Source organism: Solea senegalensis, linkage group LG6, assembly GCF_019176455.1.
Source record: "Solea senegalensis isolate Sse05_10M linkage group LG6, IFAPA_SoseM_1, whole genome shotgun sequence".
NCBI lineage: Eukaryota > Metazoa > Chordata > Actinopteri > Pleuronectiformes > Soleidae > Solea > Solea senegalensis.
Window position 1 is genome coordinate 14,092,758 of NC_058026.1, and position 27,578 is coordinate 14,120,335.

General features: G+C 43.0%; 1 protein-coding gene across 2 annotated transcripts; it reads right to left on the minus strand.

Annotated features, from left to right (window-relative positions):
• Nucleotides 1-440: 440 nt before the first annotated feature.
• Nucleotides 441-27,515, minus strand: fam184b (family with sequence similarity 184 member B). Of its 2 annotated transcripts, none has more exons than XM_044028815.1 (18): nucleotides 26,849-27,515; nucleotides 19,650-19,838; nucleotides 17,430-18,104; nucleotides 16,785-16,920; nucleotides 16,250-16,401; nucleotides 14,221-14,766; nucleotides 12,921-13,028; nucleotides 12,538-12,845; nucleotides 11,401-11,539; nucleotides 10,446-10,565; nucleotides 10,041-10,170; nucleotides 9,715-9,845; nucleotides 8,354-8,469; nucleotides 6,581-6,937; nucleotides 6,334-6,448; nucleotides 2,949-3,056; nucleotides 1,868-2,262; nucleotides 441-1,026 (listed from the first exon to the last, which is right to left on the minus strand). In XM_044028815.1, the coding sequence occupies exons 1-18, from the start codon at nucleotides 26,996-26,998 to the stop codon at nucleotides 954-956; spliced, it is 3,948 nt and encodes a 1,315-aa protein (XP_043884750.1). In that variant the 5' UTR covers nucleotides 26,999-27,515; the 3' UTR covers nucleotides 441-953. The 2 variants fall into 2 exon arrangements, with proteins under 2 accessions (XP_043884750.1, XP_043884749.1); XM_044028814.1 differs by having other exon boundaries at nucleotides 10,041-10,173.
• Nucleotides 27,516-27,578: the final 63 nt, after the last annotated feature.

Sequence of the window (27,578 nt, forward strand, 5' to 3'; positions counted from 1 at the left end):
TGACCTGACTGACACACAGCTCCCAGCAGCCAGAATGTTTGCCGTTCACAGCCACAGGATCCACTGCGATTTGCTTTCTACTTCAATAGGAAACATCAACAAACGGCAGATAAAATCCATATGTCTTCTACCGTTTTATCCTCCACCAGGGTCGCAGGGGGCGCTCTGCCAATCTCAGCCGACAGGGCGATAGGTGGCAAACACCCTGGACAGATTCCATCACAGTCCATCTCAGGGTCTCATATGGAGACAAACAACCAACCACTCACACCAAGTGGGAACCTACGGTCAAATTAGAGCGTCCAATTTAACAGATAAAGTATTAGACAGCCCCACTCACTGCTGTTATATTTCATATTTTAAAGGCTTGTGGTTGTTTTCCTCTCAAGAGAGACACACACGTATACATAAAAGTTACACTTACAAAAACAAAATATTTTTATTCAATTTGTTCATTAAGATTATTTTACATTTTTGCATTAAAACAAGCTTCATTTCAGTAAGGTTGTGTCGTGTGTGTCCATTTTGACAAGGATCTTGGTTGAATATGTCGAATGCTCCCATACTCAAAGACACACATGGCTGTAGATTTGTGTTTGTTTTAAAACAAATGCACTGGAATAACCGTACGATGAGATTTGAGCAAAAACATTGGCATTAAAAAAAGGAAGACTGCTTTCAAAAAAGGAAACATATGGAGACATTCCAAACTATACAAACAAGATCCGGCAGGCCAATGATCTGAGAAGAGGTCAGGCATGTGTTTCAGAAGCACTTTTTGGTTGAGCTTTGAGGCAATGACTGAGATGGCCTTGCTGGTGATGAGCCCACGTTTGTAATGTTGGTATGTCACTGTCTGTGTGTGTGTGTTTGTGTGTGTGAAGCTAACAGATGTGTGTAAGAAGCAATGAACTGTATATGAGATGTACTTGCAGCTCTGTGTGTGTTTGTGCTCAGAAGGAGAAGTATTTGGTAAACCACTCCTGTTTTAGCCCCTGTGTCCCCCTCGGCTCCAGATATGGGCCCCTGCAAAGACACAAGAGACACGGATATAAACGTTATTGTTGTGCTAACATCGAGTGCAAGATTAAAGGCTTTGACTTTAAAGCAGAGTCAGCACATTTCTGGTCTTCTGGTTTCAAAACAAACTCCCATAGAACCTTCCAGATTTGATTGGCACCAGGACAAGATCTCACCTGCAGGCAGCCACTGCTATTGACGATATCGGCTGCCAATCACACTGGTTTCTACTCAAACATGCCATGCTTTGTCTATTTTCCTTTACATGGAAACAAAACTGGCATACTCTATTGCAGAAGAGCTGAAACTAGTGATTGAGACCATTAACTTGCAATGGAAATGTTTACTGACGTAATTCAATTGAGAAGTTGGCTCATTTTCCTATAGACCTTCACTTGAACTTTTATAAACGGTGAGTCAAAATGTGTGCTTCTCGAGAAAATAAAAGAAATAATATGCGCAAAAACATTAAAGTGATATGTAAAAGTAATATCTGTAAAAGGCATAGTTCAGTCTTTGTTGCTTGTTTTTTGAAGCGGGGGTCTATGAGGTATTTATGTATTGTTTCGATGTGAACAGGAGCAGTCGACTAAGCATTGTCAACAACCAAACTTAAAAAAAATCATTAAAAAAGAAAAGGACTCGCAGAATGGAAAACTACAGTTAGGATCTTATCTTGTCTTTTACTGAGCAACAACACATTCACACTGTACAAGGAAATTGAATTTCTACCACAGGAAGATCTGCTTCTTTGGATTTCATGTAGTGCCTTATTCTGCTGGATCATTTCTCATTTCCCCTTTTTAGATTTGTTACATTACAGCCAAGATATTAAAAATGTCCGTACCTGATTGATTGGGCCTGCAAGTGTGCGTGGGGCTCCTGGCAAGACGGGGACACGTATCGGATACCTGTCTGTGCTGATGGGCAGACGGGGAGTGGGGCGGTGGGCGCTGGGGTTGGAGGGATGCAGGAGGTCCGGGACCTTGCGGAGCGAGGGAGGGAGGGGGAGGAATGTTGGCTGAGGGAGAGGGAGGTGTGCTTGTGTGGAAGGGAGGAGGTGGAGTAGTGGGGGGAGTTCTGGGGGTGGGAGGTGGACTGGTGGGGGAGGGTGGAGGAGTGCTGATGGAAGGAGGAAGAGGAGGAAGACGATGAGGAGGAGTGGGGGGGGAAGATGCTCCTCTCGAAAGTACTGGTGCTGGGGATGCTGGTGACACGAGGAGGAGACTCCGCGCACTTCCTCTGTCAGAGGACAGAAAAGTGACAAACACGTCATTTAATGTTGGTGTCACAGTTTATTCAACTTCACTGCAATTCAGCGATGATATACTGTAAATGAGAATCCACAAAATGACATGACTGTTATGGAACCAAAGGAAATAATGATAAAGATTAATAGCACACTGTAAATGGATAATAAACTTTTTTATTTCAGTTACATAAAGTGTACTTTTTAATGCATCTGATGCCATAAAATAAAAAAAATAAAAGCTCAAATAGAAGAACTATGACGAGCATGATGCTGAATTATGATGTGTAAGTACATATTCAGCGCTGACTTACCTAAAGAAAAAAAAGTTTGCTGTTTTATTTTGCATTAAACAAACTTTTGCAACTAGAAATTGAACTGTGGAAACTCTCCTGCACCAAAGTCTTTGGAGTGAGCAGTTTACAGAAAGTTCAGTTTCCAGCCATGAAAAGTTTTGGGAAAGTTTTTTTCTTGTATCTTGTATCCCTGCTGACAACCATGTAATGTGCATTGTTTCTAGCAGATAATCATGTATTCACAGAGAAAGTCCATGTCTCACACAACCACTGAAACCACTGTATGTTACTGAAAGTTTATTATCCTTTTTTGAAATGACTGCACAGCTCATGCTTTGGTTTGATGAATGCATTATGTGCATGAGCCAAAGAGATAAACTCACCCTCATGGTTGGCGTGACGCTCCCAGGGCGGGACTTGCTGTCACGGGGCCTGAGGGTGCTGCCGTCCCCGGCAACGGGAGGGTGAAGCTGCAGCTGATGCTTCTCCTCCTGCAGGGGAGGAGGATGGGGAAGGACTTTTATTGGCCTTATTCACAGTTGGTGTTGTTGTATCCGGAGGGTGTACTTGTTTATTAGGCTGCCTCATGTCACACAGATGGTAGACACAGCACTCTGGCCGAGGATGATATTTCTTTTTAAAAGTGCCTTTTTTTTTTTGTCTCCATTGCAAACGTGTTAGCAGATGATTATCAAAAACACAGTTTCCCAAGTTTCCCACTTGATTGTTTACTTAATTAATCTCCTTAGGGACATTCCTTCTCTGCATGTAACCCTTCCTCTACAAGAAACTTTCCTAGAATCAGGAGCGGCGGGCAGCCGCTGAGCAGCACCCGGGGAGCAATGGGGGTTGGGTACCTTGCTCAGGGTTACCCCAGGCCTTTGACCTGGTGGGCACTCAAACCAGCAACCCTCTGGTTACAAGCCAAGTTCCCTTCTCTTCCGGTTTGTAAAGTGAAGCTGTGAATATCAGTTAAAGTAACACTTCACCGATTTGCATTTAGCTTTGTATCACTAGAATAGGGGAAGTATTTTTGAAAAATTGTGCTTCCCAACCTCAGTCTCCCCTGAATCCGGAAATATCTTCATTCTTTTCTTTGTTACGTGTCCACCAGTGACACTTGGTCTGTGGCTTGAAACTGTAACACTAGTTCCGCACATTTCAGACGCACTCGTAGGAGGACAGGACCTCAGTGTCCGCCATCTTTGCTAACAGTTAAGCTAACAGGAACAAGTGTCACTGGATGACACGTAACAAAGAAAAAAATAAAGATATTTCTCAACTCAGGGGAAACTGAGGTTGGGAAGCACAATTTTTCAAAAATACTACCCTAGTCTAGTAATACAAAGCTAAATGCAAATTGGTGAAGTGTTACTTTAACCACCAGGAGCCAAAAAAGCCTGTTTTATTGAAACAGGTTACTTGTGCACGTCTTAAATGGTATGACATTTTTCAGACCTTGAAAAGTCTGGAAAGTCTTGAAAATGTCTGAAAAAAAAAACATTCGCTCATAGTAGATTTTTAGAGTCTGCTCGTTTGTGTGAAATCTATGCATGTTTTGTTTTGGTGAGTAAAACATTACAGAGAATTGTTTTGCATTCATTCATGCTTTTATTAAAATGCACTTTTCTACTGAACACAACATGGTCAAGTCTTGAAAAAAGTGAGGAATTTTTATTTGGGGAAAGGACAAGCATCACCTAGAGCCTCCGGAGAGTCTCCTGCTGTTGTGAATGTTTCCAGTGTGCCACTGCATTCATTATACATGAATGACACACTCTGGAGAATGTCCTGGTTTTACCTGGAGTTCAATGTCTGTAAACCGCTCTGTATACTGGCCAGGAATGACTAACATCGATTTAAGGTTTACTTTCTCTCTATTTATTGAGGTTTTGACCATAATCACACAGTCTTTAATGGTTGACTGCATTTTCAAACTCTTCTACATGTTTTTTTCACTTACTTTTCAATAATTTGTTTAATCCATGGTTGACATCTTCATATATTTAAAACCCAAACATTCTCAGTGACAGAAAAGAGAACGACTGAAATTTTATATATATATACATATATATAAATAAATGAATAAATACATTTAAAATATAATATGCTGTATAACAACATAATTGTGGATTATTTTGTCTCATTCAGTTAAATTGAATTAAATATGTTCACAGATAGAAACATTCCATTTTTAAACACCATCAGAAGTGTTGCCAGAGACACGCTGGAGACCAAACCATAAAAGCGGAGACACATGGTAGATTTAATGTGGTGCTGGTACTATTTCACAGCCCGAGCTAGGATTCATGGACAGGGTCGCTCTCTGATTTATGGGATGAGGCCGTTATTCTATATTTATTGCCCTGTCAACAAATTCAATAAAAATATCACACCCAGTATTGTGCTAGTCCGTCTCTCTCTGCACCCTCAGTCTGTTTGTTCCTACTGAAGACATGAAAAACAGGACACCAAAAAAATAGTATTCATTAAATTAAAAAAGGGATGAATCATTTACTAAGTTGTACATTTGCTCTGGTTTATGTATACGTTAATTGCACATTAATTAGGGTTCCACAATTAGGGTTTTTGTGCTATTATGCACTTGTAAGGAAAATTTGTTCTTGTACGACATCATGTCACACAAAACAAGTGTGTGATCCACTCACTACTGTGATTTAACTGTTCTATGGTACAGAAGATAGACCTCGATCATTACTGACTACTGAGCTATTTGGTGACAGACACCACTTTGCCACCAACATGATTTCTACATCATGTTGGGCATAGAGTTCACACAAACATACTCATTCTGAAGACCAATTGTCTTCAGTTTATGGATTTGGTTAAACTCCATTTTGGTCAAATAACGTACAAAGCTACAAATCATTTACTTCCTGGTAACTACTCATAATGGATTCATCGACCGAGGAGATTTGTATAACCTCAGAGGAAAAAATCCTTTAAAGAAAGCCTATGTCCATACTAATTTGAAGAGCATGTGCATTTCATTTGGTGCAGTGACTTTATGGCACAATTATACTATTTAAGAAAATGCTTTAAAATGTCTACATTTTGAAGATATAGAGAAGGGGAAGCAGGCATGGGTCAGATTTTGTGTGGCCCAATGTTCGGTTTTATAATGTATCATTTATGGCCTGGGACAGACTGGGACAGAAAATCGGCCCTCATGTCACATGTCCCCATTATTCCAGCTGGTCAGGAGTTGCGCTTTGAAACCCCGGTTCGCAACCCAGCGTTGACAGGCAGATTTATGCATTCACCTCCTATTATGTTATTATGAGATTTTTCATTTGTTAACTCCTGTGTGGCTTAGAGCTGGTTACATTGCAAGTTAAAAATGATAATTGTGACAAATGTATTATAAAAAAGTACATTTGCAAGTAACTTTAACTGTTCATTGATCCCTGGGAATCCTTACATTATCAATTTGTTTTTGAAAAATGGTATAACCTAGTCCAGTCTAGCATGGTATGGTATGGTATGGTATGGCATGGTATGGTATGGTATGGTATAGTATAGTATAGTATAGTGTAGTATAGTAAAGTATAGTATAGTATAGTATGGTATAACCTAGTCTAGTGGTATGGTATAGTATAGTATGGTATGGTATATTATAGTATAGTATAGTATAGTGTAATATGGTATTTGCTCCATCCTACTCCTTTTTGAACAATACTTTTTGTATTTTTTATTATGATGTTCAATATAAACATTCATTCATTCATACGTGTCACGCGTTCTCACCACTAATCGTTTGATGAGCTGGTCTCTCTCGGTCAGTCTCTCCTGGAGCCTCCCCAGCTGCAGGTCGTCACATCGAGGCTCCCTCCTTCTGCAGCGCTCCTCCCGCTCACGCAGCCTGCAGTTAAATCATATACACAAACACACAGACACCTTCTCACATACCTGTGCTGATGCTCACTGTAATACCGTTGTGACGGCGTGTTTGGCTTGAATTCTGCGTGCACTGTGTTTCCTGTCCTCTACTCACTCGTTCTCCAGGGCCACGATTCGAGCCTGCAGGTGTGACTGCGCGCTGCTGTATTCAGAGACCAAACTCTGCATCTCCTTCTTGTGCTCCCTCTTGATCTCCTCCACCTCCTCCCTCCTCTTCTCCTCCTCCCGCTCCTTCTTCTTCTCCTCATCCAACTCCTCTTCTTTCACGTCCTCCTCCTTCTTCTCCTCCCAGTGTTTTTGTGACTCCTCCAGTTTCTCCATCTCCACCCTCAGCTTCTCCACTTCCTCCTTCAGACGCTGTGCTTCCTCTTCGAGCTGGGCGTCTCGCGTCTTCCTCAGATCTGGGCTCTCCTCTTCTTTCTCCTCGGCTTCAGGATTCTTCTGGACTGATCTGGGAAGTGACAGAAACAATGGCAGAGGCCTGTTTAATACGTTAAAATTAAATCTTAGAATAAACTGTAAAAGAAATAATTTTCTATGCAGCATCTACTGTAGAGGCTCTTCAGTGTGGGAGCGTTTGTGTGTATACAGTAGGGACGAGTCTTGGTAAGAAGCTTTTATCCTGGCAAACTGCTCTAGTAGTGCAATGTTGCTCTATGTTGTTATTCACAACAGTTTTAACGTTCATTTCTACCAGGGATGCACAAGACTGAACATTTTGCCAACATCCGATATGCTGATATATGCAGAGTGTTTGGGCCAACAACTAGGAATGGGGTGATACCACTTCTTTGTGTCCGATACCGACACCAATAACACAAACTCTACCGTATCTACTGATACCGATATTAGTCCAATACAGTAATTTTAGACCATTTATGAAGTCTGAAGCTGTGAACAACACGTTTGTGCCGAGTCATTTCAAAGACCTCATTTCAAATCCTCCAACTGTGTCACAAATATTGTTCTCCACAAAAAAAAGAAATGAACAGCTTAAATGCTTTTGCTGGATATCGGATTTTATCTGTCCGATATCCAGTTGATCCAGTGATTTTGACCAATATCAGACCGATACCGATATATATATATATATATATATATATATATATATATACATTTATATATATGTACATATTGATATACGTTTTCTTTATTGAGCAAAATAAATAAATGTTAAAAACATAATAGTTGTAGAGGGCGACAGCATTGAAGTCAAGGAGGTAGCGGCCTAGTTAGCCTACTGTTGTAGTCATATTGGCATACCGATATTGTGCCGATAATATCGTGCATCCCTAATTTCTACAGCCTTTTGCAAATATTCTTACAAAAACATGAGCACATGAAATATATTAAGAAAATGCAATACAAAAAGTCATTGTTACAGTTCAGTGTTTTACTCCAAATCAAACTTGTTCATATCCTGTCCTGCTCAGAGTTAGAAGCTACAGTCAGGAGATGAGATGGTTAAAGACTAGAAACAAGAGTCTGCCTTTGTTTGAAGTTTATAAATACACCACCCAGCACCTTCTAAAGCTCACAGATGTCGACATCATATTTTTACCGACTCTGTGAGCTTCAGAGTTGCTCAGAGGCAGATTTTTTTTCCACCGGCGAGCAGAGTGAAGGTATCTGTGATCTCCATTTTTTTGTCTTTATGCTAACATGGTGTGACTCATTTTTTGTATTCTGGCTTTGCAAGTCTTCTAACAACACTGTACGTGGTCATTTTCAGCGTTATATGAAATGTGCTGCTCATCCCGCAAACACACTTCACTTTCCCTTCATTCCATCATTTCAATGTGAAATTCCTACAGGACATCACCAGCGTTTATTATTTTCCATTTTCACATGCATGTCCTTGTCTTACTTGTCCTTTAATTGCTTCTTGAGTGCCGCATTCTCTCTCTGAAGTTCCAGCATGGCACAGCGACTCTCATCTAGCTGTCGCTCAAAAACCTGATGCTGGTTCTGCTGCTTCAAATCCTGCACACACACACACACACACAGAAGCACACACTTACATACTGTCCATGCACAGCACATGCATTAATAGAGTAAATGTTTTTTCTTTAAATGTGCCTTAAGTCTAAAATTTATAGTTCAGTTTTGTGTTGGTACAGAGCGTCTACTGATATGTTTGTGTACAATTATGCATCCACTTTATTAGGTACACCTGTTCCTCAAGCTTATCAGCCAATCACATGGCAGCTACTTAATGTATTTAGGCATGTAGACATAGTCAAGACGATCTGAAGTTCAAATGTTCAAAATTTCAGAAACTGCTGATCGCCTGGAATTTTTCACAGACGACTATCTCTAGGATTAACAGAGAAGGGTCCGAAAAAAATATCCAGGGTGCATTGAGCAAATTTGATCCCAGTTCACCAGATGTACTGTATGTGTTAAATGTGGAGCAAAGGGCACATTAATTCACCGCCAATGAGAAAACCCCAGAGCTTCTGGTTGTTAGTTATAAATGTACTTTCAAATATCAGAGGTGAGAAGTTAAATTTATGCCTTAAACTGTGTATTTTGGGGATTTTTTGCAAATGCAAATGCAAACTCAACAAGGAAAATAAGAAAATGACAACGTACTGCTTGATACAAGCAAAATACAACGTGGCCAATTCTGGAAATCTGTTAGTACACTGAGTTCACAAGCCTATTGTCTAATTCCCAAGCCCTGGAAAAACTTACATTCCTTACATTCCATCTTTATAAAGAGCAAACTACCTTCAAAACATCTAGTTTTAAAGGTTCTGTTGTTTTTTGTCATTTTTGATATGTATACTGTATATACATGCATATCCATAATGTATCTTTCTTTTTGTTTAATATAATATTAGAAAACTTAATGAATACATTTTCAAAAAATAATAAAATAAATGCATATCCAGTGTACTCCACTTCTCGGGGCAAAACAAATGTCTTGTCGATGCCAGAGGTCAAAGGCCACACGGGTTCAAGATGATAAAAAGAAACAGTAATTTGCAACAGTAACTCACAGAACCCCTTATTACAGCACCAATGTACTGTGAATGGATAATCATCTCTGAACGAGTCAAACCTTGAAGCTACAGCAGCAGAGGAGCACAATGGCAGCCACTATTAGGCGTCTTATGTACCTAATAAAGTGGCCAGTGTTGTTTGAATGTGAGAGAACAATACACAATGCAATTTGCTGTTTGCACACATCCCAGTGTGTGTGTGTGTGTGTGTGTGTGTCACCTGCTGCAGAGCCATCATCTGTGTGTGTGCCTGTAGCTGAGCCTGTAGGTCCTCAATCTGCTGCATGTGTCTCTGGGTCATCTGTCTGCTCCACTCCGTGTGCTGTTGGGTCAACTCTGCACGCTGCTTCTCTGATATCACACACACACACACACACAAAAGCATAAACAGCAAACAAAATCACTTTGGTCCACTGTTGCAGGTACCCTCCTGCTGTTGCCATGGTGAAGTGTATCCATGGCAATAGCAACTTCACTGGTGAATTTATAATCTCCATGTGTACATCACTCTGTGTGTGCCTGTGTGTGTGTGTGTGTGTGTGTTACCTAGCTCCAGGTGGTGCATTGTCTGTAGTCTGTTCCTCTCAGACAGCAGATCTTCTTTTGCTTGTCTCTCTAGTGCCTGCAGAGCCATCGCGTGACTGTGCTTCTCTTCGGCCAAAGACTGGGTTTGAGGCTCCTCCAACAAAATCACACTCTTTTCAATTCAACATTTTGCACGGGCTACATTTTCTAAACTCACTGAAACTCGACCCGCTGAGGATCTTTTCATGACACACACACACACACATAACCTGCACATACTTTTAGTAAACCATTACGCTGCCGCTGGTGGCTGAGCACTACCATCAAAGCTGCTAAATTATTCATCACAGAGAAAAGCTATGACGAAACGTAAACACACACACACGCACATGTTAAAAAACAACAAAAATGGTGCGTCTCGTGTACCTGCAGCAGCTCCCTCAGCTTTTTGTTTATCTCCTTCGTGTCTTGGACCTCCTGCCTTAGTCTGTCAATTTCAGGGTTACCATGGCAATCGTCACCCTGGCCCGCCTTCTTTTTCTCCTCCTACAATAGTGAGAGATCATGTGTACAGGATTTGAAGGCTCTGCAGTCCCAAGACGACGGCATGATGATTTGCTGCATGCACTGAATTCAGAGTGTGAAATGTGCTTTTTTTTCCCCAGGTAAACTCCACAGTGTTGTGGAACCAATTAAACATTTGTCCTCCATTAGTTTAGTACTGCACTTAAAGTTGTGGGACTCACTCGAGAGACTTATTTATGGACACCCAGAGACCAGTCGTCAGGTTTATTTTTGTCAGTTTTTCTACAACCACAGAAGAACATGCCACAGCATGACCACAGATTGTATACAAAACGTGGACGTAGTCTTTCAGGTCTCTGGAGGACACCAGTGTGAAAATAAAAATATAATTAATAGCCACCAGGGGGCCACTGCACGGGTTGTGAAATGAATTCCATTTAAATGAAACCCTGAAGGAAGATGATCCTACTTTTGAGTTGACTTCCAACATCAGAAAACAATTTCCTGAGACACAAATGGTCACTAGTTTCACGTCTCCTTAGACAGTAAAGTATGGCACATATGAGTGGACACCAGTGTAATTGACACCTGGTAACGGAAGCAATTCTGGATTCTGTAAAATGGGATGTCAGATTCCCAGGGGTCCACGTCAGGACCAGTTGCCACTTGACAATGGCTGATAGTAAAAATTGTAGTTTAAACAACAGCGTTTTCTTTAGAAAGCAGTTGAACGCAGATAAGAATGTTTGATCCTCAGCAACTGTGGCGACAGTTATCAGAAATCCATTACAGTGAACGAGACACATTTTATGTCAGTATAAATACCACTGGTAGGATCTTATAACGTCAGTCTCACCTCAGTCAGTTGACTCTCCAGCTCAGATATCTGAGTCTGCAGCTCCTGCTCTCGATTCTGCCATCTCTGTTCACTCTCGGCAACAGCAGCGTTCATCTCTATCCTGAACTCTGCTCTGAGACGATCCTCACACTCTGCCCTGCAGGCATGCACCACAGCGAGACGGGAGGCAGAATTAACCTACATGCAAAAGTGCAATTTCGTTCCTCCTCCTACTACACGGCAGAATTTGGCAGAGCTTGAGAGGAGAAATCGTTTCTTTAGTCATGTGTAGTAGATAGAATGTGCATGGTGGTTCCCTGTTTTCCTCTCTATATTTTCTATATCTTTTAAGTAGACATTGTTTTTACAATGAATCAACTCATCTAACTATTCATTTATCTGAGATATGAAAGTATTGATTAACAATTATTGTTTAATGACTCAACTTATAGCAGAATAATGTAATAGGTTGTCTCCAGTTTGCACACACACTAATTATAATATACAATCAAAAACATGCTGTTCAATATATAGTCAAAAAACACATGAGAACGCTCTCATAGACAAAGAGTGTTGACACTTATTGGATCCATTTTAAATCTATTTTGCAGTAGGGATATTGCTATTTTTATTTTTGTCTTCACAAGCCTTCTTTGTCTTTTCATCTTCCCTGCACAACTTTCGTTTATGATGCGCAACGTGTAAATACACAAACCATATTTAAGGACTGTAAAAAGAAAAAGGCCGTATAGTTCCTGTGTGGATAAATCTTACACTATAACAATTATCCTTGTCAATATCCGAGACAGGACAAACTACTTGGTCTTCTGAAAACCCATTTAGGCAAAGGTTTATTTGTCTTGTGATATTGTTTTCATTTGTATTATTGATATGACGACAGGGTTTAATGGTTTTTCTGCATCATCTAATTGCTGCAGTTAATTTTTTTGTTGTGTTCTGGTCACGCCACACTGCGGTTAAGCTCATTCAAGCGACGCTGTTGTGAGCCGCAATTTGGATCATTTGCTCCACAGGTTTGACTTTACCCTAATGCTTATGCAGAGGGAAGGAGGGGAGGGGGGGGGTCACAAGCAGAGGCAAGATTTTGTGATGTAAGCCTGGGCAACTCTGGCAGGCCTGTGTTCATTCAGCTACCTGATCCGATCCTCCGTGTGCCGCTGGCTCTGCTCTAGAAGACTCCTCTCCGTGTTCAGTCGGCTCTGTTCCAGGACTTTCTCTTCCAGCCGGTGCTTGTCAGCTCTGAGGGAAGCAGTCTCTCTCTGCTGTCTGTCTCGCTGCCTCTCTGCCTCCTCCTGAATCCGAGTCAGTCGACTCCGCGTCTGATGGAGCTCTTCTTCCAGGCGAGAGCAGTGAGGTCCACATGAGGACGCGGCTTCAGGCGTCACCTTTTCTTTCTTCTGCTGCTGCTGCTGCTGCTGGACCACTGACTCCAGCCGACACACCTGAGAACACAGAGACTTTCACAGGTGATCCACGTCTGTTATTGTTTCAGCTGATAACACAGTTTAGTGACTGACCTCATTGGAAGAATCTCTCAGTTTTGCCCTCAGCTCCTCCATTTCCTTTTCCAGCCCATTGCGTAGCTCGTCGCTGCTCCTCCTCTCCTCCTCCAAATGTGCACACACCTTCCAAGAATATTTACCATCATCAGAAACATTTCATCTTCCTTTCAGCACTTAAACTCCGCCGTATTATCAGCTCCTATTTCAAACATTGGCATACTGAAACGCACGTTATAAAACGTGTTAAAGGACAAGCAATTACGTGATAAAATCTCTTTACATTTCTAGTTTTACAGTCGGTAAAATAATATCCATTTATCATTCTGTTTTAGTTCTGTGTCTCTCCGCCTGGAGGTGAAGGCAAAGCCCACAAAAGGTTAAACGATGAGTAACAGGATAAAACACATTTATCCCCCACACGTTTACATACTTTTCTTTAATATTTGCCTTTCGTCTCATTCATTGCTGTTTCCTTTCACTGCTTTAGGTGTGAAAACATGCAAATAAAACTGGGGGGAAAGGGCTTTGAATGTGAATGTGCATCACACTGATTTAGTGCAGGGGAATGATTACTGTCGCAGCTGTGTGTGACAGGACTCACCCCCGAATCCAAAATAATTACATCACACGTCTGGCTGATGTTGAAACTACAATAATTAAGCCTATATGAGCTGGATGCTGAGATGAACAGCAGGCTATTTTTAAAAAGTCTGATGCACGCTGAAGCACACCATACGGCAAAAATGCCCTCTTTTGCTACTGAGCCTGTTCTCTCACTGCACCATCCAAAGTCCATGACAAGAAGGGAAATGGAAGGGAAATAAATCTCTTCAGGTTAAAGGTATAATAGGTAAGATTTCTCCATAAAAAATACCCCAAAAAGACAAGACTGAATGTACTTTGCAATTTAAAATCATAGAAATCTGTATTTCTATTCTCTTAAGTAATGGACCATTCTGCCACTGAAGCTCAAATGCACAGTGGAACCAAACAACCAGACAATTATCCCTGCGATCCCCTGCTGCGTCTGTCAAACTAGCGTTTGTTATTGTTTTGATTGAGAGATTGAGACACCCGGCGGCAGAACGCAACGTACTGTGTGTTTAAGGTGTCACTAATATCATTTTATCACAGTCATTTCAGGTTCTTGCTGCACATACTGTACCTACATATCCTTTTTCTACCTGATTTCTGACAGGAATGTGGATTCAGGTGAGGTCATATCTTTTGAATGACATCTATAGACCTGTTCCTAGCCGCGTTGGATCAAATAAACTCCTCCCTCCCCTGTGGCGTGTGGACACATGCTGCTGACCTCTTTGTTGGTCTTCTTCTCCGAGCTCAGAGCTTCTTGGACGCCGTGTAGTTCGGCTGCGTGTCTCCTCATCACTTCCTCTATTGCCTTCCGCACCTGCTCCTTCAGCCGCTTCCGGTCCTCCTCAGCCTTCTCCACCAACCTCCTCTTCTCCTCCTCCAGCCTCTGTTGCACATTGACTTTCTCTGCCTCCACCTGTTCGATGTTCTTATCCAACTGAGAGCGAACACGGACCCTCTCGACTTCCAGCTCCTTGCGCATCCGCTCAACCTCCTCCTCCTTCTCTTTATGCAGATGCTCTTTGATGTCCTCTGCTTGTTTGTGCAGCCATTCCTTCTCCTCCTCTTTCTCCCTGCGCAGTCTGTTCCTGTCCTTCTCCAGCTGCTCCTTTAAATGCTCCCTCTCCTTCTGTAGGTTTTCTCTTTCCTTGTCGATCTCCTTCTGCAGCTTGTCCTTCTCATCGTCTGCATGCTTTTGGATTCGCCGCAGCTCCTCGGTCTGAGCTCTCACCATCTCTGATCGTAAACTGGACAGGGCCTCAGCATGCTACAAACACACAACACAAAGACCGTTCAGTGGCCACCTTATACAAGCTAATACAATTCAATATAATATAAAAGCTCAGCAAACTTTTGAATTATTAAGTAAATGTTGTCATGGGTAAGTTCCTGTCCTTTATTTTGTTAAAGTTCTTGGTTTCCTGTGTTCCTGTGTAGTCCTCACGTCCTCGTTTACTTCTTCTATTTGGTTTCTGGATTCATAGTCGCCAGTGCGTCATGGTCATGTCTGCTCCATGTGGCAATGATCATTGATTATTTCCTTGATTCACCGAGACGCTTGCTTCTTGTATTTCTGTTCCTTTGATACTTTTCTAATTGTCTGTCTTTTCCATTTCCTTGGATTCAGAGCTCTGCCTGCAATCTGGTGACCCTCTGCCCCCTTAGTTGTGTTTTTTCCTTTGGTTTGATTTTGATTGTTTTTTTTTGTAAATAAACTAGTTCCTCCTTTTTTCCTAAAACATTTTGGGTTGCAGTCAGTTTATTCTTTATAAATCATCACATATGTATTACTGATTTTAAGTTAAAGGTCCAGTGTGTATGAATTGCCATTTATTTTCTGCTTCTTCGTTAGATTATGCATCAGGTTTCCGTAGAAGGAAATGTCCTTTGTTTCATAATAAGCCCGTTCTTCAAAGAAGCAAATGCACATCAGTTCTACTGCTGTATAAATATGGTTACACAAGATGGCCGCATCCATAAAGCAAGGCCCTTGCTAAAGTACATATAAAAGGCTTATTCTAAGGCCCCATTCACACCTGGTGTTAACATCTGTCCTCACTGATCCAATAGCATGAGGACGACCCTAATGGCGCATTTCTACTCGCCTCACCTCGCCACGCCACGCCACGCCACGCCACGGTTTAAGTAGCGTTTCCACTATACCTGGTAAATAAATAGTAGTAGTATATATAGTACTATTTTTACTACCTGCTCAGGCAAGGTTCCAAAAGCGTGCTGAGTAGGTACTATGCGATGATTGTCCAGAGTGCCGTCACAGGAAGAGACGTCACACACACAAATCAAGCTGAACAGCGGCGAACTGTAGATCACTTAAAACTACTTAACAATCCTAAACACGTGGGTTAATCTCCAACAACTACCAGGGAAACCTCCATATTTAACAGAGGAGTCTTTTAAAGTGGAGTGGTGTATTTAGGGACAGTGCCGGCGATCATGAGTGGCATCACAGACCGCTGCCGCTGTAGTGTGTGGAGTCGGAGGCTGTAATCCAGAGACGTGTGCACAGAAATCAAGCCGAACAGTGCCAAATTGTAGATAAGTTAAAAGTACTTAACAATCCAAAAAACGTGGCTTAATCTACTACAGAAGTCTGGTGTAAAGTCACTAGTCACTTGACTGGATCTGTGCTTCCCTGCCTTTTACTCAAATACACACTGATTTTTTGGCAGGTCCGAGTGGAAACTGGGTGTAATATTTGCTGCTCATGCACGTGTGACTGACTGCGTCACCTGACGTATCTGCCGGGCGTGGTCGTTGTTTCGGCCGCTGCTCTGTAGCTCCAGCTCTCTGTTCCTGCTCTGCAGACGGCTCGCCTGGCTCCTCAGCTCCTCCACCTCAGTGCACACGCACACGTCGCAGCTGCCGCGGTTCAGCAGCTCCTCTAGCAATCACCAGATAAACACCAACAAACAACCAAATGAGCACAAATGCATAAGCAAGTATTGATCGATTATGTGTGACAGAAGCATATTGGAAATACAGCAGAGCAACAGTGGACGAGGAGGGGCCAGAAAACAAAAAATCGTTCTCGTGCACTAAATAAAATTCAGGGTATGTTTTGCTGACTGGGTATAATGTCACTTTGATGAAACAGTTTGCCTTTGCAGAGGATGAATAATGTGCAGTTGTTGCATTTTCTGTACATTGTATATTACAATAGCATGAGGTGAATACTTAATTACTTCTGAGAGTCAGAGGGAATAAAGGAAAAGCTCAGGTGATGTGAAGTGATGGAAGCTTTCTCCAGCAGACATTCATGACTACCTGCTCCTCTCTGAAGCTCATCTTCCTGCAGCAGCAGCCGCTCCTTGGCGACGGCTAGCTCCTCCTCTGCCCGCTTGGCCACGCCCTCGGCCTCGGACACGCGCCTTCGATCCAGCTCCAGCTCCTCCTCAAGGTCCTGGAGGGAGGCACGAGGACCGAGGAGGGAGATGCAGAGGATGTGTTGTTGTTGGTTGGCAAAGAGCACAGAGGAAAGAAGAAAAAAAAGACAAATGATAGAAGAAAAGACAGATAAATGGGTGACATGAAACGTGGTGAGTCAGGAAGCTATCTCCCTCAGCTGTGAGCCTTTAATGGTCTGCTGCGGGAGCTTGTGTCAGCTCTGTGCCAGCTCTCGTCGGGCTTCTAACGCTCATGTGTGAGGTGGTAATGGTGGTGGTGCAGCGAATCTATCCTGCTCAAACTGCTCATTAGCAGGCAGTTGGCACTGGGAACAGCACTCAGAGATGCAGCCTGTGGTTAGACGAGCACGATCCACCCTCTCTCTCCCCTCAGCTTCCATCTCACTCCCCGCTTTCCCATCAACATTATCATTAGCTGGCTGCATCAGAGGCAGGAAGCTTCAACATTTCAATTTCCTTTCTCACAGATGTGAAACATGGTCAGTGAGTGAGCGCGTGTACACACCTGTATCCGCTCCTGCAGTTTCACCGCGCTTCTCTTGCTTTCAGCCAGCCTCTCCAGGTGACTTTCCACCTCAGCTTCAGCCCTCTTCACTCTTTCTCTGAGAGCACTGTGCATACCTTTCTTCTCCTCTTCCTCCCTCTCCTCCCACCTCTGCCGCTCCTCCCTCCATTCTGCCTCCATCTTCTTCCTCATGTCCTCCTTCTCCTCGTTTAGATCCATCACCTTGTGCTCCCATTGCTCCCGTTCCTCCTTCACTGCACGCCTCAACTTCTCCTCGGCCCGAGCGCTCTCCTCCTTCAGCGTCTTCACCTCCTCCAAGAGTGCTTTCACTCGTTCCAAGTCCTCACGCTGCTCTGTTTGTCTCTCCTCCTCTTCTTTCTTTTTCTCCTTATCTTCTCTTTGTCTCTCCTCCTCTTGCCTTTTCTTCTCCTTGTCAGCAGTTTTCTGCAGCTCCTCACATTTGGCATCCAGCCTCTGGATCTGCTCCTCTGCCTTCTCTAATTCTTCGCTCAACCTCAGGCTCTCCTCCTGGGCTGCAGTGATCTGAGCCTTGGCCTCGTGGAGCTCTCCCTCCGCAGCCTGGAGCCTGTCCTTAAAGTGTTTTCGCAGCTCCACCTCGGTTTCTCGCTCCCTCTCCTCTGCCTGGATACGGAAGCACTCGAAATCTGCCTGCACCTGAAAGCACAGCGGACGAAACTTTATTAGGTACATCTGATGAACTGCTAGTTAACGTAAATCAATGCATTTGGGCATGCAGACATGGTCGAGATGATCTGCTTAAGTTGTGGAAGAAAGGTGATTTTCAATGGTTGCATGGTTGTTGGTGCCAGACGGGCTGGTCTGAGTATTTTCAGAAAATGCTATCGACTGGGATTTAACACACAGGCATCTCTATGGATACCAGAGAATGGTCAGAAAAAGAGAGAATTCTCTGGAGGAAAATGCTTTGTTGATGCCAGAGGTCAGAAAAGAGTGGCCACAATACAGAAAGGCAACAGTAACTCAATTTCAAATTTCTCAGGATACATTTTGAGCCGTTTCTTTCCACTTGTTACATCCGAGGTAAGCAGAAGACCATGTCATTGTGTAAAACACAAGATGACATCTGCCCAAATAATTGTTCAGTGTACAATCTCTACGAATCGTCTACATCTATACTGATTAAATAATATCGCAGTTCAATTTTATCTCTGTTTGAGCACATTCCTACTGCTATCCTCCTGTACAAGGAACAGTGTGGACAGAGAATATACAAAAGATTTGAAAAATGTCCAAACTGTGGCCATTAGGACCAATTAGCTGCTATGTTGGGACATTTAAACAATACTCAGTGTTTGGCAAATCATTACCAGCCTGTGCTGTTGAAATCAGGCAGATTGGAGCCAGGATTTTATATAATTATAAAACTCTATTCAGCTTATCAGAATTGTTAACAGAAGTTGTAACAGTGAGGTGCCCTACAGGAGTAACACTTTGTTTAGCAGGTCTTGAATGTTCTAATGATTTCCCAAGACATTTCCTTGTCTTGTTTAAAGTAATTATAGGGGAAATAGGAATGTCCTTGTAAGAAAAGCCACACTTAAATCAGTTATTCGTTCATGATGACTGTAAACTCCAGTCTCCATTACGTTGAATTCTATGCAGGATTTGTGCAGGTTTTACGTTGCGTGTCCGGCTGATCACTTTCAATCAAAGTTTAAACAACAATAAGGGCTGCAGCGATCATTCGATATTTGATTTTTACAAATCTGTAAATCTAGTTTTGGCTTCCACTTTAGTAACTACTTCACTCTTTCACAAAAAGTTATGTAGAGGATATTCATGTTATTGTTAGAGATCTTTACAGTCGTGTTTCTCGTAGAAAACTATTCTGGCAGCACAACCTGAAACCGACAAAGTAGACAAATGAGCAAGGCCAAACATTTCATCTCTTTAGTGGCTAACATTCATCTTGTTTCCCAAATAACTTAGAGTCGTGTGTGTGTGTGTGTGTGTGTGTGTGTGTGTGTGTGTGTACCTTTCAGGGTGATGGTTGCATGTAAATTAGACACAAACTGCATGAAACTTAGGTTAAGTGAGAGATTCTCTGAACTAGGTTGACTGTTGTAGGTCACATTAGGGGTAGATTTGATTAGTCGGTCCCACTGAGAGTTTACACACTAAATTACGGCAAACATGCCCTTGAATGAGGTCAATTCACACACACACACACACACCCACCTGGGCTCCGACTCTCTGCTGCTCATCGAGAGACACCTGCAGTTCAAGGAGGCGTGTCCTCAGCAGTGACCCGTCCCCTTCATGACACGTCTCCATCAGGATGCGGTGCAGCTCCTCGTGGTGAGCTTGACTCAAGGCCTGCAGAGCCGCCTCCTGCTCCTCATTCTTCATGTTCAGAGAATAAATCACCTGAAGGACGACAGCGACAGACAGACAAACACTTAAGCATTATTCACATTTCTGCCCTAAAGGTGGGAATTCTTTGTGTTAGGATTAAAATATCGATTTTGAAGCGTAATTGGCCCCTGACTGATGCTGATGATCACAAAACACCTACAGCCTACCTGATACAGAATCATCCCCAATCATTGACCTTAACTGTTGTGTTATTGTTGTGTGATTCTGTTTGTTTTCAGTTGCTGAAACATTAGGTTTTAGAGTTGACTCCTGACTGTTAATTCAGGTAAATGAGGTCAATGATCTATTGTGCATTTTTGCATTTTCTGCAGAGGAAATTGAAAGCCGTAACTGCTGTCGTTCATGAGTTTCAGTTTTTTAATTGACAAAATTAGCAGTAGATTTTGTCTCTTTGTTTGATTTGTTTGATTTTACAATTTCACCTCTTATCTCTAATATTCTTTAGTGTTTCCTCCCACAGTCCAAAAACATGCAATATGGGGATTAGGTAAATTGGACAGTCCAAATTGACCGTGGGTGTGAGAGTGGATGGTTGTTAGTCTCTGTATGTGTCCCTGTGATGGACTGGATTTGTCCAGGGTGCACATCACCCTATGTCAGCTGAGATTGGCACACCGTCCCCTGTGACCCTCATGTGGAGGATAAAGCGGTAGAAGACGGATGGATGGATATTCTTTAGTATGACTGGTAGGTACATTATTGTGTGTTGCATCATTTTTTTGTTGAAATGATTTTAGGCTAGTGCTGAGCGAAATGGTAAAAATCTTATCATGTTACCTTTCATTTCATTGATTTTTTTAATGTTAAATGTGATAGAAACAATGACATTGCTTATAAATATGGTCAAATTCTGCTGTAACATGATTCCTTGTATTTTTTATCAATATATAATATTTAATTTGTAATATTTACAATAAATATGATGATTATCAATGAAACAGTGGTCATCACAGATACCACATCACAATTTTAGACAATATCCTGTCTAAGTTCACGATACAAATAAAATATCTATATATTGCACAGCTCTATGTTGGGCTATTCCTCTTGATTTTTTGTTTGTTTTAAAAAGCTGACCTAGTCGTAGTTCACTTGAATTTGACGTTTCACTGCACATGGATGTTTCCTGGTGTATCTCAAGTAACTCACACCAACACTAGTCCATAAATATAGACATTATGGAGCCAAACTTGTGAGCTGGCAGCTTAATGAACACAAATATTAAACTGAAAATGGCCCATGTGGGAACACAATAATCTCCAAACAGAAATAATAGAGGTTAAACAACAGCAGCACTGTCAAACTGCAGGTGACAGAAATGTACTGTAACAAAATACCAGTGAACCAATATAGCCTGGCCTTTTGCAGTATTTTCTCCTGCCTGACAACATACATGGAGTCTCTCTCTCTCTCTCTCTCGCGCCCTCTTCCTCATTTAGACTCACATGTGAAATATGGTCTGTTTCACCCCTGCTTTTCATTTTCCCCTGCATGCCATGTCTTCAGTGTCATCATCAGTGACCCTGACATCTCACTTACACACATTCAGAGGCGTGTGTGTGTGTTTGTGTGTCTGCATGAGCGTGCTGGTAAGCTGGGGACACACAGGCTCATATTTTACCCAGACGCCTCTCTGTCTGCCACACACAGCTGCCGCTGCACTGCCGGACATTCCCCCAGTGTGTGTGAGTGTGTGTGCGTGTGTGTGTGTCATCGTCTCTCTCACATACACACACTCACATGGCCTCAACACTGACAATCTCCATAAATCTCCCATGCATTTCTTATGATCCAGCTCCTAATATCAGTGACGGATGTGACATCGTCCTGAATCCTAATGACAAACCCACCTCTCCCTTTTCCTGTCAATACAAAATACAATATGTCACGCTGCTATTCCATTGCGTCATAGATCATGAACTTCAACTCATGAACAATGACTCATGACCCAGAGGAATGAAGGGCACTCTGAGTTGGGGGGGGGCAGGCTCTCAGTGTGCGTCCTGTTCTTGGCTGTCATCTTTGACCACTTGAAAAGTGAGAGCACAGGAAAAAAAGAGCAGGAGCGACAAATCAGCAATAGTTCTTCTAAAAGTCTTTTGAATGTTTGAATATAATGTACAAAAGACCCATTCATTTGAATCAGGTGTGTTGGAGCAGGACAACCTCTAAAACATGCAGGGCGTCCCTGAGGACCAGCATTGGTAAAAATTGCTTTACTCTACATGCCAATGTGTCCTTGAACAAGACTCTAAACCTCAACTTGCTCCTGGTGGCTGTGCCGACAGCGTATGAATGAGTGTGACTGCATGGGTGAATGGCAAAACTGTATTGTAAAGCATTTGGATCCTCATTTACTGTTTTGCATGGGTGATTTACCATGAGACATTGTAATCTGATTTACTCTGATTCTGCTTAAATAGCATTAGTTAAGCACAGGTGGTGGGTGATGATGTCCCAAAGTGATGATGTTGCAGTTTATCCCAAAAGTGGCAGATGGAGTTGAGTCCACAGCTCCGTGCTCTTTGGTTCATCTTTATTAAGTTTTAGTATTTATCATTATCATGAAGCCGTTATGGCCACACTGGCAGCTGTACAGCATATGTTACATTAACTTGATTCATAAGTAAAGCTGTAGTAGGCATGATTGCTGGAGGGATTAGGGATGTCACAATCCTGATTGTAAATTGAATATTGATCGAAACAATGTCACAATCTCGACCTTCGGATGGAAAGGTGGAATCGAGGATTTAACCACACCCCCAGTGTGACATCCTGAAGGTGTGCCAGAGGGGAAAAACACAGTGTTATGGTTGTAGCCATTGTAGCACGACTACAGGCTACCTCCTCCCACTAACCCAAACTTGCTGCCAACTAATAACATCGTAACTGCTGATTTGGGCGACACATTGACTGAACTCGAACCGCCTCCTGCTTCTCTGAAATCCCTGGTGTGGAAGTATTTTGCGTTCCTTGCTTGAATTAATTTAGTCCAGTTGCTGAGAAGAGCTGTGAAAAAATAGGCTGTTTCACAGCTTAGGGGACCCCCCTAAAAAAACTCTATCACCTCTGCTTTTGACACAGGATCAAAGAGTAGTTGGTTTGTTGACCTCATTGCTCTGGCTGGAGAGTGAGGCTGTAAGATCTTGGCCAAATAAGGTGGTGCCAGACCACTGAGACGTGAAAACAAATCATAAAAGTTTTAAACTGAATTCTAAAATGAGCTGGAAGAACAGTAGAATCAGGCAGGTTGTTGCCAGTTAAAAGGTGGGCAGCTGCATTTTGTTCAGCCTGCAGGTGATAGAGATGTTGGCTGATCAAGACCAAGAACGGTGAAGCCCTCGGTCAGGCATGCTTTTTGACAGCGAGATACGTAGCGTGACCTACTGGTGCGCCAACAATGAACAACGACATTGAATGCAACACAACAGACAACAACACAGTGGACAACAACGGAACAAAATCTCAAGCAGGTTCCCATGGTTACTGTCTTGCCACTTTTGACCAAAACAATAGCACACCATCAACTGTTGTGTCACAGGGATCATACACAGGCACTCAAAGTCCGTGCACACTCAAGGTATGCTTGTGTTAGTCCACACAAGGTCAGCGCAGGCCACTGATTAAATGGGAGAATGAAGAAGTTCCCTTCACACGGACCCCAGCAGAACTCTGTGGACAAGAGGACGCAGAAGGTATGACCTGGGCCTTACAGTAGTCTATAGGCCTTCATCTTACCAAGGAGCCTTAACTGAACAGAGCTCATTATGGGAACCAAGCTGATCACCTGTCTTTTTTTTCAGTTTTCCTTCAACCAATCACTCTCACACTCACACATAAGGTCAGTTTAGAGTGTTTAATCTGCATGTTTTGGACTGTGGGAGGAAACCAGAGTACGCGGAGAAAAGCCACACACACACAGGAAGAACATGCAAGCTCCATGCATCCATGCTGCCCTGTGATGTACATGGTCAAACCCTCCCACCACACTGCAGATTTAAGTGCAGAAGTGTCCTTTTCTCTCAGATCACTTGATTTACATTATGCCGAAAGGTTATCATGGAATTATTGATCAGTAATGTCAAAATAATTCTCCCCACTTCAGCTTTAACCTGAACCATAATGCTGATATTAGATTCATATTACATTTTAAAAGGTTGAGATTAAGGGAAAACATGAATATGATAATACTGAGCAGCCAGTGTTTTTGCACCACTTGTGTTAGATGTGAAAAGAAGCCACACGGTTGGTGGCTAGGTTAACACTTATTTTCTTAGCAGGTTTAGTCCAAAAACATGCACATTTGGGCAAATTGGACACTCTTAATTAACCGTAGGTGTGAGTGTGAGAGTGGATGGTTGTTTGTCTCTATGTGTGTCTGTGATGGACTGGCTACCTCAGCTGGGATTGGCACCAGCGCCCCCGGCGACCCGCATGTGGAAGATAAAGCAGTAGAAAATGAGTGCGTGAGAAGATGTGAAAAGTAAATCGACCTTTAGCCTGAATACAGTTTAAATCCCCTTGTGAAACTTAAATATAATGTGATAAACCTCATGTAACACTGTGATTCAGGCTTTCGACAGTGGTTTGATCAGAGAGTGGCGAATGGCGAGAGCCTCTTGCTACTGTAAATCCTCTCTCGAGATCCCCATATTGATCCTGCCACTTGACAATGTTATTCATGTGTCCTCCCTGGCCAGTGCGCATACTTATTGACAATAACTTCATAGTCAGCAAAGCGTGAAATTAATATTCTGTCTACAGTGTAACAGAGAGTCAAGATGATGCCACTGAAACAGAAGTGAGACGTGGAGTGAACGGGTGACGCACACGGAGGAGAGGTTCTCACACTCTCTCTTAAAACAGCCAACTCTCCCTCACTTTCTCCCACACACACACACCTACACATAAATCCAAGTATCAAAGAGATCACTGGGTGTGCTGGATTACAAAACAGGGAACGATGTGACAGTGTAAGCTAGTTAAGAACAGAAAATCACGTTGAGAGAATTAGAGCTGCCAATCAACAAAAAAAAGCACACACAAACACACACTTAAATAAGCCACTGTTGATCCCTGACTCATATACTGTATACTGTACATATATATATGTATATAGAGAGAGACAGCGAGAAAGAGGGAGATACACTGCATATATCATCGCTTACGTGCAAGCTCATGTGAACATATACAACAGCTGTCCTGAAATAGTCAGTTCTGACTTTCCTGTCATTGGCTTGTATCACCATGTAAACACTCTCCGATGTGCTACTGGTTTATCTTTAGCAGCACTCATTCATCCACTCTCATTGGCAGGGGGGAGGGAACTGTGTAAGTCAAGTGTGCACGGGTTATTGGAGCAGTGCGGGACAGGCAGGCGTGAGGATGTGTGTTAAGTACACCCGTGTGTGTGTGTGTGTGTAGAGTAGAGGTTATTAAATATATAAGGTTTCCACAGCTGACCCATTTCCCACTTCCTCCTCACACCACACCCTGGTCCCAAACACGCCCAGCAGCCCGACACCCAGTGAAAATGCTTACACCAAATATCCAGTTTGATTATTCTTACATTTCACCAGTGCTACGGGTTTTGCATTCAGTTACTGTCGTCATCAGAGAAGCTAAACTGGGCTCGCATAAAGTTTCAGGAGAGCAAAGCAGGTGGAGGCTGCTGTTGTGATGGAGGAAGTACAGGGACGAGGCTGGCAGGTTTCCCTGACAAGCACAGACATAACTGTGCTGACCGCTCATCTGTGTCATCTTTGTTTGTGTGTGCCAGTTTGTCAGTGTGTGTGTGTGTGTGTGTGTGAGAGAGAGAGAGAGAGAGAAAGCCTTGTAAACAACACACAGTTATGTTCACACATACACATGCCTTACCCTAACCCACTTCTAGCCCTATCCCTAAAATCAAGGCTTGAGGACCTGCTTAAATATCCTAACAGCAACAGCCACATGGACGTGAACCACAATGTATCCTCACAAGTACACAATCACTCACACACACACACCTATGGGCGGCACAGAGGTGAATCCATGAGGGAAGCTGGGAAGTGCACAGTCATCACTAATCTTCATAGCTCAACAAGCAATGGGTCATGCCCTGCCACTGTAAGCATTATTGTGAAGCACACAGAGGGTCAATCCCCATACAGTGCTTACTGTATGTAAATCAAGGCAACATATACAGCTATAGTGCTGCTGCTGCTGCTGCTGCAGCTGCCACGCATCCATGCCTGCAAGCTGATGTGTGCGTGCACATGGAAGAAGAAGCAGTATACTGTGTGTTGGCACTAATAATTAAAATCTATGACAATAAATCTGATTAATTAACACATATCAGCATGGATTTTGTGTTTTTACTCATATCACTGTTCATAGATACGAGATATTTGGAAGCATTCTTGTTGACATTATGTTTTTTTTTTGGGGTCATCTGTGCAGATCTCTGCTGTTTTTATATATCTATTTATTTATTTACCAGTGTATGTCATGCATGGTGAAGATGGTGAGGTAGTAGTAGGTTTGTAATAGGTTTGGCTCTGGAAATGCAGGAGATCTGCAGCCTGCACCTCATACAGCAAGTGTGTGATTATTGAAGACAAATACAAACTAATCCCAGGAGATGAGAGGATGATTGGTCCATATGATGTTGCTTGTAGTGTGTGTTCTGCTTTTTTTTTTCATTGACTGTTATTTATTTATTTATTTGTTTATTTATTCATTTTATATACTATGGATAATATCAGCATTCCTGTGAGGACTGATTTTCTTATTCTGTTGTGTTGTGTTGTTGTCCTAGTATATTACTGTGTGTATACGAGAGGATAATTGATACATGTTCAGTAAATGCAGTTTCATAATGTGCATGGTTTCAGTGCGGTATAATACTGAAGCAGTCATCAGATCATCCAATCATCCTGACACCTTCATGACTGACAGCACCAGCACCGGTGCTGGTGGCGGCGTCTCTCCCGGTGTCAGCGGCCGCAGGTTCTCCTTACCTTGGTGAGCTGAGCGATCTTCTTGCACATCTTGCTGTGCATCTGGTCGTCGTACAGCTCCTGCTCGATGTTCTGGAACTCTGCCGCAGTCCCGTTAACGGCGGAGCCCGGCCCGGGGCTCTGTACAGCCTTACCGGCGCCTGAAGCCATGATAATGAAACCTCCCGGGGGAACTTTCCCGGAGCGGAGCGCGGGGGATATAGTCAGCAACAACCCCGCCACCTCTCAGATGAATATTCCCTCCAGAAACCGCGTTAACTTCTCACTCGTGCGTCTCATTCCTCCGTGGGTGAAACCCCTCCCGCGTGCAGCAGCTTGCTGGGAAACATTTGGTAGTAGATCGGCGGGGCTCGCGCTCTCTCTCTCCTCGTGCGTTCCGGTTGTGGCCCCGCTCTCCCGCTATCCGCCCGGTGATCGCGGAGGTCGCACGCTGGAAGCCCATCGGGGACGCGCTCGCGCCGACGGACCCTTCCTTCCTTGCCTGCTGCTGCCAACAGATGTTTTTTTATTATTATTATTATTCTGAGAGGATGATGGAAGGACACAGTCCAACCACCTGTCTCACGGCAGGGGCGGAGAGGGGCGTGTGTTTCCGACGGTACATTACCAGAGACAGCTCCCGATTCAGCGCACTGCTGCTGCTGATGCTGATGTTGCTGCAGTGCTGCCCCGCCCCTACCGGCGCTGCTGTATCACTGCCGATCACCGTGAGGAAGAGGAGGAAGATGAA